Source organism: Patagioenas fasciata, chromosome 29 (assembly GCF_037038585.1).
Source record: "Patagioenas fasciata isolate bPatFas1 chromosome 29, bPatFas1.hap1, whole genome shotgun sequence".
Classification (NCBI taxonomy): domain Eukaryota; kingdom Metazoa; phylum Chordata; class Aves; order Columbiformes; family Columbidae; genus Patagioenas; species Patagioenas fasciata.
Window position 1 is genome coordinate 4,806,949 of NC_092548.1, and position 12,981 is coordinate 4,819,929.

General features: G+C 58.9%; 1 protein-coding gene across 2 annotated transcripts in view; it reads right to left on the reverse strand.

The window, feature by feature from the left end:
• Positions 1–12,981, reverse strand: part of PFAS (phosphoribosylformylglycinamidine synthase) — a 57,165-nt gene that overhangs the window by 12,529 nt on the left and 31,655 nt on the right. For both annotated transcript variants that reach the window (XM_065859125.2, XM_071800146.1), the window contains exons 17-21: positions 12,649–12,780; positions 10,645–10,875; positions 9,085–9,265; positions 6,697–6,780; positions 3,245–3,400 (exon numbers count right to left, since the gene is read on the reverse strand). In XM_065859125.2, the coding sequence (XP_065715197.1) occupies positions 3,245–3,400; positions 6,697–6,780; positions 9,085–9,265; positions 10,645–10,875; positions 12,649–12,780 (784 nt within the window). The remainder of the gene's footprint in view (positions 1–3,244; positions 3,401–6,696; positions 6,781–9,084; positions 9,266–10,644; positions 10,876–12,648; positions 12,781–12,981) is intronic.

Consider the following 12,981-nt stretch of genomic DNA (forward strand, 5'->3'; position numbering starts at 1 on the left):
CGGGGACATTGTCACCCCATCACCCCCTTTGGGGACACGGGGGCATTGTCACCCTGTCACCCCTCTGGGGACACGGGGACATTGTCACCCCATCACCCCCTTTGGGGACACGGGGGCATTGTCACTCTGTCACCCCTCTGGGGACACGGGGACATTGTCACCCCATCACCCCCTCTGGGGACACGGGGACATTGTCACCCCATCACCCCCTTTGGGGACACGGGGACATTGTCACCCCGTCACCCCCTATGGGGACATGGGGGCATTGTCACCCCATCACCCCTCTGGGGACACGGGGACATTGTCACCCCATCACCCACTATGGGGACATGGGGGCATTGTCACCCTGTCACCCCTCTGGGGACATGGGGGCATTGTCACCCCATCACCCACTATGGGGACACGGGGACATTGTCACCCCATCACCCACTATGGGGACACGGGGACATTGTCACCCCATCACCCACTATGGGGACACAGGGGCATTGTCACCCCATCACCCCCTCTGGGGACACGGGGACATTGTCACCCCATCACCCCCTTTGGGGACACGGGGACATTGTCACCCCGTCACCCCCTATGGGGACATGGGGGCATTGTCACCCCATCACCCCTCTGGGGACACGGGGACATTGTCACCCCATCACCCACTATGGGGACATGGGGGCATTGTCACCCTGTCACCCCTCTGGGGACATGGGGGCATTGTCACCCCATCACCCACTATGGGGACACGGGGACATTGTCACCCCATCACCCACTATGGGGACACGGGGACATTGTCACCCCATCACCCACTATGGGGACACAGGGGCATTGTCACCCTGTCACCCCTCTGGGGACACGGGGACATTGTCACCCATCACCCACTATGGGGACACCAGGTCACTGTCACCCCTATCACCCCAGCTGGGGACATCGGGTCATGTCACCCCTGTCACCCCCTCTGGGGACACCCCCCATTTTTTGCCCCAAATTCCCCCTTTTTCACCCCAAAACCCCACCCCCAAACCCCCCATTTTTAGCCCCAAATCCCCCCTTTTCACCCCCAAAATCCCCCATTTTTTGCCCCAAATCTCCCCTTGTCCCCCCAAATCTTCACACCCCAAATCCCCCCTTTTCACCCCAAATCCCCTTGTACCCAAACCCCCCATTTTTATCCCCAAATCCCCCCTTTTCACCCCCAAAATCCCCCATTTTTTGCCCCAAATCTCCCCTTGTCCCCCCAAATCTTCACACCCCAAATCCCCCCTTGTCACCCCAAACTTCCGCTCGTCCCCCCAAATCTTCACACCCCAAATCCCCCCTTTTCACCCCAAATCCCCTTGTCCCCAAACCCCCCATTTTTCACCCCAAATCCCCCCTTTTCACCCCAAATCTGCTTGTCCCCAAACCCCCCCTTTTTCACCCCAAATCCCCCTTTTTCACCCCAAAACCGCACCCCCAAACCCCCCATTTTTAGCCCCAAATCCCCCCTTTTCACCCCAAAACCCCACACCCCAAATCCCCCCTTTTCACCCCAAATCTCCCCTTATCCCCCCAAATCTTCACACCCCAAATCCCCTCTTTTCACCCCAAAATCCCCTTGTCCCCAAACCCCCCATTTTTAGCCCCAAATCCCCCCTTTTCACCCCAAATCTCCCCTTATCCCCCCAAATCTTCACACCCCAAACCCCCCTTTTCACCCTAAAATCCCCTTGTCCCCAAAACCCCCATTTTTCACCCCAAATCCCCCCTTTTCACCCCAAAACCCCACCCCCAAACCCCCCATTTTTATCCCCAAATCCCCCCTTTTCACCCCCAAAATCCCCCATTTTTCGCCCCAAATCTCCCCTTGTCTCCCCAAATCTTCACACCCCAAATCCCCCCTTTTCACCCCAAATCCCCTTGTCCCCAAACCCCCCATTTTTCACCCCAAATCCCCCCTTTTCACCCCAAAACCCCACCCCCAAACCCCCATTTTTATCCCCAAATCCCCCCTTTTCACCCCCAAAATCCCGCATTTTTTGCCCCAAATCTCCCCTTGTCCCCCCAAATCTTCACACCCCAAATCCCCCCTTTTCACCCCAAATCCCCTTGTCCCCAAACCCCCCATTTTTCACCCCAAATCCCCCCTTTTCACCCCAAAATCCCACCCCAAACCCCCCATTTTTAGCCCCAAATCCCCCCTTTTCACCCCAAAACCCCACACCCCAAATCCCCCCTTTTCACCCCAAATCTCCCCTTATCCCCACAAATCTTCACACCCCAAATCCCCCCTTTTCACCCCAAATCCCCTTGTCCCCAAACCCCCCATTTTTCACCCCAAATCCCCCCTTTTCACCCCCAAAATCCCCCATTTTTTGCCCCAAATCTCCCCTTGTCCCCCCAAATCTTCACTCCCCAAATCCCCCCTTTTCACCCCAAATCTCCCCTCGTCCCCCCAAATCTTCACACCCCAAATCCCCCTTTTCACCCCAAATCCCCTTGTCCCCAAACCCCCCATTTTTCACCCCAAATCCCCCCTTTTCACCCCAAAACCCCACCCCCAAACCCCCCATTTTTATCCCCAAATCCCCCCTTTTCACCCCCAAAATCCCCTATTTTTTGCCCCAAATCTCCCCTTGTCCCCCCAAATCTTCACACCCCAAATCCTCCCTTTTCACCCCAAACTTCCCCTCGTCCCCCCAAATCTTCACACCCCAAATCCCCCTTTTCACCCCAAATCCCCTTGTCCCCAAACCCCCCATTTTTCACCCCAAATCCCCCCTTTTCACCCCAAATCCGCTTGTCCCCAAACCCCCCATTTTTCACCCCAAATCCCCCCTTTTCACCCCAAAACCCCACACCCCAAATCCCCCCTTTTCACCCCAAATCTCCCCTTATCCCCCCAAATCTTCACACCCCAAACCCCCCTTTTCACCCCAAATCCCCTTGTCCCCAAACCCATTTTTCACCCCAAATCCCCCCTTTTCACCCCAAAACCCCACCCCCAAATCCCCCATTTTTCACCCCAAATCCCCCCTTTTCTCCACAAATCTCCCCTTGTCCCCCCAAATCTTCACACCCCAAATCCCCCCTTTTCACCCCAAATCCCCCTTGTCCCCAATTCCCCCCTCTTCTCCCCAAACCCCCCCTTTTCCCCCCAAAACCCCACCCCCAAACCCCCCATTTTTCACCCCAATTCCCCCTTTTCCCCTCAAACCCCCACCCCCAAACCCCCCACTTTTTGCCCCAAATCCCCCCTTTTCCCCCAAAAACGCACCTTGGATGAGGCTCTGGGTGACCCCAAAAGCCGCCTCCAGGTTTTTGGGGTCCTCCAGGTCGGGACTCGTGTCCCCCAATTGGCCAAAGACCTGGGCCAGGGCGCTGCCCCCCAACCGGTGACACCCGGGGCTCAACGGGACCCACAGCAGCACCCCTGGGGACCCCAAAACATAGGGGAGGTCACGGGACCCATAGGGACCCCCCAAATCCATCCCCAGCCCTCCCGGGGGTCCCAGTGTCCCAAAATGTCCCCAAATGTCCCCAGGACGTCACCACCCCCTGGTTCAAGTATTGGAGACCCCAAAGTCTAGGGGGAGGTCCCTGCACCCCAAAACTTCTTGGGAGACACCAAAATATATGGGGGGTTATGGAACCCACAGGGACCCCCCAAATCCACCCCCAGCCCTCTTGGGGGTCCCAGCGCCCCAAAATGTCCCCAGAACGCCCCAAATGTCCCCAGGGTTCATGGGGGACACCAAAATCTATGGGGAGTGTTGGGGGGCCCCAAAACATCTTGGGGGACCCCAAAATACATGGGGGGGTTATGGAACCCATAGGGACCCCCCAAATCCACCCCCAGGCCTCCCGGGGGTCCCAGTGTCCCAAACTGTCCCCAAATGTCCCCAGGACGTCACCACCCCCTGGTTCAAGTATTGGAGACCCCAAAGTCTAGGGGGAGGTCCCTGCACCCCAAAACTTCTTGGGAGACCCCAAAATATATGGGGGGGTTATGGAACCCACAGGGACCCCCCAAATCCACCCCCAGGCCTCTCGGGGGTCCCAGTACCCCAAAATGTCCCCAGAACCCCCCAAATGTCCCCAGGGTTCTTGGGGGACCCCAAAACCTCTTGGGGGACCTCAAAATATATGGGGGGTCATGGGACTCATAGGGAGCCCCAAATCCACCCCCAGCAATCCCGGGGGTCCCAGCGCCCCAAAATGTCCCCAGATGTCCCCAGGGCTCTTGGGGGACCCCAAAATCTATGGGGGGGATACCAGCACCCCAAAACTTCTTGGTGGACCCCAAAATATATGGGGGGTCATGAGACCCACAGGGACCCCCCCAAATCCACCCCCAGCCCTCCTGGGGGACACAGTGCCCCAAAATGTCCCCAGAACCCCCCAAATGTCCACAGGGTTCATGGGGGACACCAAAGTCCACTGGGGGACCCAGGACCCCAAAACTTCTTGGGGGACCCCAAAATATATGGGGGGGTTATGGAACCCATAGGGACCCCCCAAATCCACCCCCAGCCCTCCCGGGGGTCCCAGTGTCCCAAAATGTCCCCAAATGTCCCCAAGACGTCACCAACCCCTGGTTCAAGTATTGGAGACCCCAAAGTCTAGGGGGAGGTCCCTGCACCCCAAAACTTCTTGGGAGACCCCAAAATATATGGGGGGGTTATGGAACCCACAGGGACCCCCCAAATCCACCCCCAGCCCTCTTGGGGGTCCCAGCGCCCCAAAATGTCCCCAGAACCCCCCAAATGTCCCCAGGGTTCATGGGGAACACCAAAATCTATGGGGAGTGTTGGGGGGCCCCAAAACATCTTGGGGGACCCCAAAATATATGGGGGGGTTATGGAACCCATAGGGACCCCCCAAATCCACCCCCAGACCTCCCGGGGGTCCCAGTGTCCCAAAATGTCCCCAAATGTCCCCAAGACGTCACCACCCCCTGGTTCAAGTATTGGAGACCCCAAACTCTAGGGGGGGGGTCCCTGCACCCCAAAACTTCTTGGTGGACCCCAAAATATATGGGGGGGTTATGGAACCCACAGGGACCCCCCAAATCCACCCCCAGGCCTCTCGGGGGTCCCAGTACCCCAAAATGTCCCCAGAACCCCCCAAATGTCCCCAGGGTTCTTGGGGGACCCCAAAACCTCTTGGGGGACCTCAAAATATATGGGGGGTCATGGGACTCATAGGGACCCCCAAATCCACCCCCAGCTCTCCCGGGGGTCCCAGCGCCCCAAAATGACCCCAGATGTCCCCAGGGCTCTTGGGGGACCCCAAAATCTATGGGGGGGATCCCAGCACCCCAAAACTTCTTGGTGGACCCCAAAATATATGGGGGGTCATGAGACCCACAGGGACCCCCCCAAATCCACCCCCAGCCCTCCCGGGGGACCCAGTGCCCCAAAATGTCCCCAGAACCCCCCAAATGTCCACAGGGTTCATGGGGGACACCAAAGTCCACTGGGGGACCCAGGACCCCAAAACTTCTTGGGGGACCCCAAAATATATGGGGGGTCATGGGACCCATAGGGAACCCCCAAATCCACCCCCAGGCCTCCCGGGGGTCCCAGTGTCCCAAAATGTCCCCAAATGTCCCCAGGACGTCATCACCCCCTGGTTCAAGTATTGGAGATCCCAAAGTCTAGGGGGAGGTCCCTGCACCCCAAAACTTCTTGGGAGACCCCAAAATATATGGGGGGGTTATGGAACCCATAGGGACCCCCCAAATCCACCCCCAGGCCTCTCGGGGGTCCCAGTACCCCAAAATGTCCCCAGAACCCCCCAAATGTCCCCAGGGTTCTTGGGGGACCCCAAAACCTCTTGGGGGACCTCAAAATATATGGGGGGTCATGGGACTCATAGGGACCCCCCAATCCACTCCCAGCTCTCCCGGGGGTCCCAGCGCCCCAAAATGTCCCCAGATGTCCCCAGGGCTCTTGGGGGACCCCAAAATCTATGGGGGGGATCCCAGCACCCCAAAACTTCTTGGTGGACCCCAAAATATATGGGGGGTCATGAGACCCACAGGGACCCCCCCAAATCCACCCCCAGCCCTCCCGGGGGACCCAGTGCCCCAAAATGTCCCCAGAACCCCCCAAATGTCCACAGGGTTCATGGGGGACACCAAAGTCCACTGGGGGACCCAGGACCCCAAAACTTCTTGGGGGACCCCAAAATATATGGGGGGTCATGGACCCATAGGGAACCCCCAAATCCACCCCCAGCCCTCCCGGGGGTCCCAGTGTCCCAAAATGTCCCCAAATGTCCCCAGGACGTCACCACCCCCTGGTTCAAGTATTGGAGACCCCAAAGTCTAGGGGGGGGTCCCTGCACCCCAAAACTTCTTGGGAGACCCCAAAATATATGGGGGGGTTATGGAACCCACAGGGACCCCCCAAATCCACCCCCAGCCCTCCCAGGGGACCCAGTGCCCCAAAATGTCCCCAGAACCCCCCAAATGTCCACAGGGTTCATGGGGGACCCCAAAGTCCACTGGGGGACCCAGGATCCCAAAACTTCTTGGGGGACCCCAAAATATATGGGGGGTCATGGGACCCATAGGGACCCCCCAAATCCACCCCCAGCTGTCCTGGGGGTCCCAGCACCCCAAAACGTCTTGGGGGACCCCAAAGCCCATGGGGGGGTCCCAGTACCCCCAGGACACCCCAAAACCCCCCAGGACACCCCAAAACCCCCCTTGGGGTCACTGACCTTGGCCTTGGGGACACTTGAGGTCGGGGGTGACGGTGGCCGTGATGTCGGGACACACGGCGTAGGCCGAGATCACCAGGGTGCCTGGGGGTCAAAGGTCACGAGGGTCACTTGGGGTCAACAGGGGTCATGGGGGGTCACATGGGGGCACCCATGGGGATTGGTGGTGGCATTGGGAGCCATCATCACGGTGGTGGCACCCATGGGTCCCGTTGATGTCGCCCATGACCCATCTCCTGGTGGTGTCACCCATGGGTCCTGTAGATGCCACCCAAGCCCCATCCCATGGTGGTGCCACCCATGGGTCCTGTTGATGTCACCCAAGCCCCATCTCATGGTGGTGCCACCCATGGGTCCTGTTGGTGTCACCCAAGCCCCATCCCATGGTGGTGCCACCCATGGGTCCCATTGATGTCACCCATGACCCACCATCATGGTGGTGTCACCCATAACCCATCTCATGGTGGTGCCACCCATGGGTCCCGCTGATGTCACCCAAGCCCCATCTCGTGGTGGTGCCACCCATGGGTCCCGTTGATGTCACCCATGACCTGTCATCATGGTGGTGTCATCCATAACCCATCTCATGGTGGTGTCACCCATGGGTCCTGTTGATGTCACCCAAGCCCCATCTCATGGTGGTGTCACCCATGGGTCCTGTTGATGTCACCCAAGACCCACCATCATGGTGGTGTCATCCATAACCCATCTCATGGTGGTGTCACCCATGGGTCCTGTTGATGTCACCCATGACCCACCATCATGGTGGTGTCACCCATAACCCATCCCATGGTGGTGTCACCCATGGGTCCCGTTGATGTCACCCAAGCCCCATCTCATGCTGGTGTCACCCATGGGTCCTGTTGATGTCACCCATGACCCATCTCATGGTGATGTCACCCATGGGTCCTGTTGATGCCACCCATGACCCAACATCATGGTGGTGGCACCCATGGGTCACAGCACCATGGTGGTGGCACCTACAGGTGGTGATGTCACCCATGACCCATCATCATGGTAGTATCACCCATGACCCATCAACATGATGGTGTCACCCATGACCCAACATCATGGTGGTGCCACCCATGGGTCCCGTTGATGTCACCCAAGCCCCATCTCATGGTGGTGTCACCCATGGGTCCCGTTGATGTCACCCATGACCCAACATCATGGTGGTGTCACCCATAACCCATCTCATGGTGGTGTCACCCATGCGTCCCGTTGATGTCACCCAAGCCCCATCTCATGGTGGTGTCACCCATGGGTCCCGTTGATGTCACCCATGACCCAACATCATGGTGGTGTCACCCATAACCCATCTCATGGTGGTGCCACCCATGGGTCCCGTTGATGTCACCCAAGCCCCATCTCATGGTGGTGTCACCCATGGGTCCTGTTGATGTCACCCATGACCCATCTCATGGTGGTGTCACCCATGGGTCCTGTTGATGTCACCCATGACCCAACATCATGGTGGTGTCACCCATAACCCATCCCATGGTGGTGCCATCCATGGGTCCTGTTGATGTCACCCAAGCCCCATCTCATGGTGGTGTCACCCATGCGTCCCGTTGATGTCACCCAAGCCCCATCTCATGGTGGTGTCACCCATGCGTCCCGTTGATGTCACCCATGACCCAACATCATGGTGGTGTCACCCATAACCCATCTCATGGTGGTGCCACCCATGGGTCCCATTGATGTCACCCATGACCCAACATCATGGTAGTGTCACCCATAACCCATCTCATGGTGGTGTCACCCATGGGTCCTGTTGATGCCACCCATGACCCATCTCATGGTGATGTCACCCATGGGTCCTGTTGATGCCACCCATGACCCAACATCATGGTGGTGGCACCCATGGGTCACAGCACCATGGTGGTGGCACCTACAGGTGGTGATGTCACCCATGACCCATCATCATGGTAGTATCACCCATGACCCATCAACATGATGGTGGCACCTATAGGGCCTGGTGGTGACACCCAAGACCCATCTCATGGCGGTGCCACCCATGGGTCCCGTTGATGTCACCCAAGCCCCATCTCATGGTGGTGTCACCCATGGGTCCTGTTGATGTCACCCATGACTCAACATCATGGTGGTGGCATCCATGGGTCCTGTTGATGTCACCCATGACCCAACATGACGGCGGTGTCACCCATGACCCATCATTGTGTTGATGACACCCATGGGTCACAGCACCATGGTGGTAGCACCTACAGGTGGTGATGTCACCCATGACCCATCATCATGGTAGTGTCACCCATAACCCATCATCATGGTGGTGTCACCATGGGTCCTGTTGATGTCACCCAAGCCCCATCCCATGGTGGTGTCACCATGGGTCCCCCCACGTCCCCGTCCCGTGTCCCCAGGTCTCACCGGGCGCCATGACGGTGTCACCTCCCACGCGGGCGGCCATGCTGAGCGAGTCCTTCCCGCCGTCGATGGCCACGCCCAGCTGGTGCAGCAGTGTCACCAGTGCCCCGCACGCGGCCACCAGGGACCCCCCCTCCGAGCCGGATTTGGCCGCCCACATCCAGTTACCCGAGCACTTGACGTCCTGGGACAGGGGACAGGGGGACATGGGGATATGGGGACAGGGGGACATGGGGATAGGGGGATATGGGACATGGGGACACAGGAGATGGGGACATGAGGATATGGGGACAAGGGGAATATGGGGACATGGGGATATGGGGACATGGGGACAGGGGGACATGGGGATATGGGACATGGGGACATTGGGACAGGGGGATATGGGGACAGGGCGACACAGGAGATGGGGACATGGGGGCAGAAGATGAGGACAGGGGGACACAGAAAAAAGACGGGACATGGGGACACAAGATGGGGACACCAGGGACATGGGGACACAGAAGATGGGGACAGGGGGACATGGGGACACAGAAGATGGGGACAGGGGGACATGGGGACAGCAGAACATGGGTAAATGGGGACATGGAAATGAGGACATAGGGACATGAGATGGGGACAAAGGGACACAGGAGATGGGGACACAAGATGGGAAACAAGATGGGGACATGGGGACACAGAAAGTAGGGAGATGGGGACACCAAAGATGGGGACACAGAATATGGGACATGGGGACACAGGGAACAAGGAGACACCAGAGCCATGGAGGTGGCAAACAGAGATGGAGGGGACAGAGGGGACATGGGGACACAAAAAGAACACGTCAGAGCCACCCAATGTCCCCATCCCCTCCTGCCACCCACCCCACCCCAGATTGTCCCCAGGTTGTCCCCAAACTCCCCTAGCACCCCCCGCCACCCCCTGGTGGTGACACGTCCCCCATGGCCTGGTGACCCCATAAGGACAGCAGTGTCCCAATTGTCACATCAAGGTCTTGTCATCGTGATGACACGTCCCCATTGACCCAGTCACCCCATAACCGCGTCACTGTCCCCACTGTCACGTCATGGTCTTGCCATGGTGGTGGCACCTCCCATAACCACGTCAATGTCCCCATTGTCATCTCATGGCCTTGTCATCATGATGACACGTCCCCCATTGACCCAATCACCCCATAACCACGTCAATGTCCCCATTGTCATCTCATGGCCTTGCCACCGTGGTGGCACCTCCCTAACGTCCTTGTCACCCCATAACCATGTCACTGTCGCCACTGTCACATCACGGCCTTGCCACGGTGGTGACACCTCCCATAACCATGTCACCACCGTGTCACTGTCCCCATCGTCATGTTACGGTCTTGGCATGGTGGTGGCACCTCCCATAACTACATCAGTGTCCCCATTGTCACATCAAGGCCTTGTCATCGTGATGACACATCCCCCATTGACCCAATCACCCCATACCCATGTCATCCCCTTATCCCATCAACGCCAAACCCCCCACGTCCCCCACGTCCCCCATGTCCCCCGTGTCCCCTGTGTCCCCAGGGTTGTCCCCACTCACCCGCAGGTGGGTGATGCGGGCAAACACCAGGTTGGTCAAGGCCTCGGTCAGGGCCATGCGGGCTCCGGCCTCCGGGGCCACCAAGCCCTTGAGGGGCTGCTCGCCCAGCGCCGTGGCCGCCCCCACCGTGTCCCCGTGGGTCAGGGCCACCACGGCCACGTCGGCCAGCGGCGTGTGCAGGGGACCCACGCATTGCTGCTGGGCCACCAGCCCGGTCACCGAGCGGTCAACCTGTGGGGACAGAGATGTCACCAAGGGTCACCAGCCCGGTCACTGAGCGGTCAACCTGTGGGGACAGAGATGTCACCAAGGGTCACCAGCCCAGTCATCGAGTGGTCAACCTGTGGGGACACAGATGGCATCAAGGGCCACTAGGTCGGTCACTGAGCGGTCAACCTGTGGGGACAGAGATGTCACCAAGGGTCACCAGCCCAGTCATCGAGCGGTCAACCTGTGGGGACAGAGATGTCACCAAGGGTCACCAGCCCAGTCATCGAGTGGTCAACCTGTGGGGACACAGATGGCATCAAGGGCCACTAGGTCGGTCACTGAGCGGTCAACCTGTGGGGACACAGATGGCATCAAGGGCCACTAGGTCGGTCACCGAGCGGTCAACCTGCGGGGACAGAGATGTCACCAAGGGCCACCAGCCCAGTCACCAAGCGGTCAACCTGTGGGGACAGAGGTGTCACCAAGGGCCACCAGCCCAGTCACTGAGCGGTCAACCTATGGGGACAGAGGTGTCACCAAGGACCACCAGCTCGGTCACCGAGCGGTCAACCTGTGGGGACAGAGATGGCATCAAGGGCCACTAGGTCGGTCACTGAGCGGTCAACCTGTGGGGACAGAGATGTCACCAAGGGCCACCAGCCCAGTCACCAAGCGGTCAACCTGTGGGGACAGAGGTGTCACCAAGGGCCACCAGGCCTGGCATTGAGTGGTCAATGCGTGGGGACAATTGGGGCCCCATGACCACCAGGCCTGTGATTGAGTGGTCAACGTGTGGGGACAACTGGGGACCCATGGCCACCAGGCCTGGCATTGAGTGGTCAACGTGTGGGGACAATTGTGTCACTAAGGGCCATTAGGGACATTTGTGTCACCAAGGGCCACCAGGACTGGCATTGAGTGGTCAATCTGTGGGGACAGAGAGGTCACCAAGGGCCACCAGGCCTGTGATTGAGTGGTCAACCTGCGGGGACAGAGATGTCACCAAGGGCCACCAGGTCCACCAACAAGCGGTGAACCTGTGGGGACAATTGTGTCACTGCCATCAGGGACATTTGTGTCACCAAGGGCCACCAGGCCTGTGATTGAATGGTCAACCTATGGGGACAATTGTGTCACCAAGGGCCACCAGGTCTGGCATTGAGTGGTCAACCTGTGGGGACAGAGATGTCACCAAGGGCCACCAGGCCAGTCATTGAGTGGTCAACATGTGGGGACAATTGTGTCACCAAGGGCCACCAGGTCTGGCATTGAGTGGTCAACCTGTGGGGACAGAGATGTCACCAAGGGCCACCAGGCCAGTCATTGAGTGGTCAATGTGTGGGGACAATTGAGGCCCCATGGCCACCAGGCCTGGCATTGAGTGGCCAACGTGTGGGGACAATTGTGTCACTAAGGGCCATCAGGGACACTTGTGTCACCAAGGGCCACCAGGCCCACCAACAAGTGGTCAATGTGTGGGGACAATTGTGTCACCAAGGGCCACCACGCCTGGCATTGAGTGGTCAACCTGGGATGCTGGGTTGGGGACACTGGTGACACAGGGGGATGTGGGGGGCCACAGGGTGACACGGGGTGACCCAGGTGACACCGAGGTGACAGCAAGGTGACACGGGGACCCACCTGGTTGGTGAGTCACCTCTTGCTGGTCATGGTTGGGCTGGGGACATGGGTGACACAGGACATAGAGGGCACAGGAGGATATGGGATGACATGGGGTGACATGGGGAGACCCAGGTGACACCGAGATGACACCGAGGTGACACGGGGACCCACCTTGTTGGTGAGCCACCTCTTGCTGGCCACGGCGGGCAGGCGCAGCACCCGGTCCAGCGCCGTCCCCAGGGCCAGCGCGGGTGGCAGGGACAGGGGACGCAGCGTTGGGGACACTCGCTGCAGAGCAAACTCCTGGGGACACGAGGACAGCGTCACCGGGGGGACACAACCCCATGGGTGGCCCCATTGGGTGTCCCCATTGGCCTGGGTGTCCCCAACTCTATTTGGTGTCCCCAAGCACTTGGGTGGCCCCATTGGGTGTCCCCATTGGCATGGGTGTCCCTAATACCATTGGGTGTTCCCAAGCCCATTGGGTGTCCCCATCCCCATTGG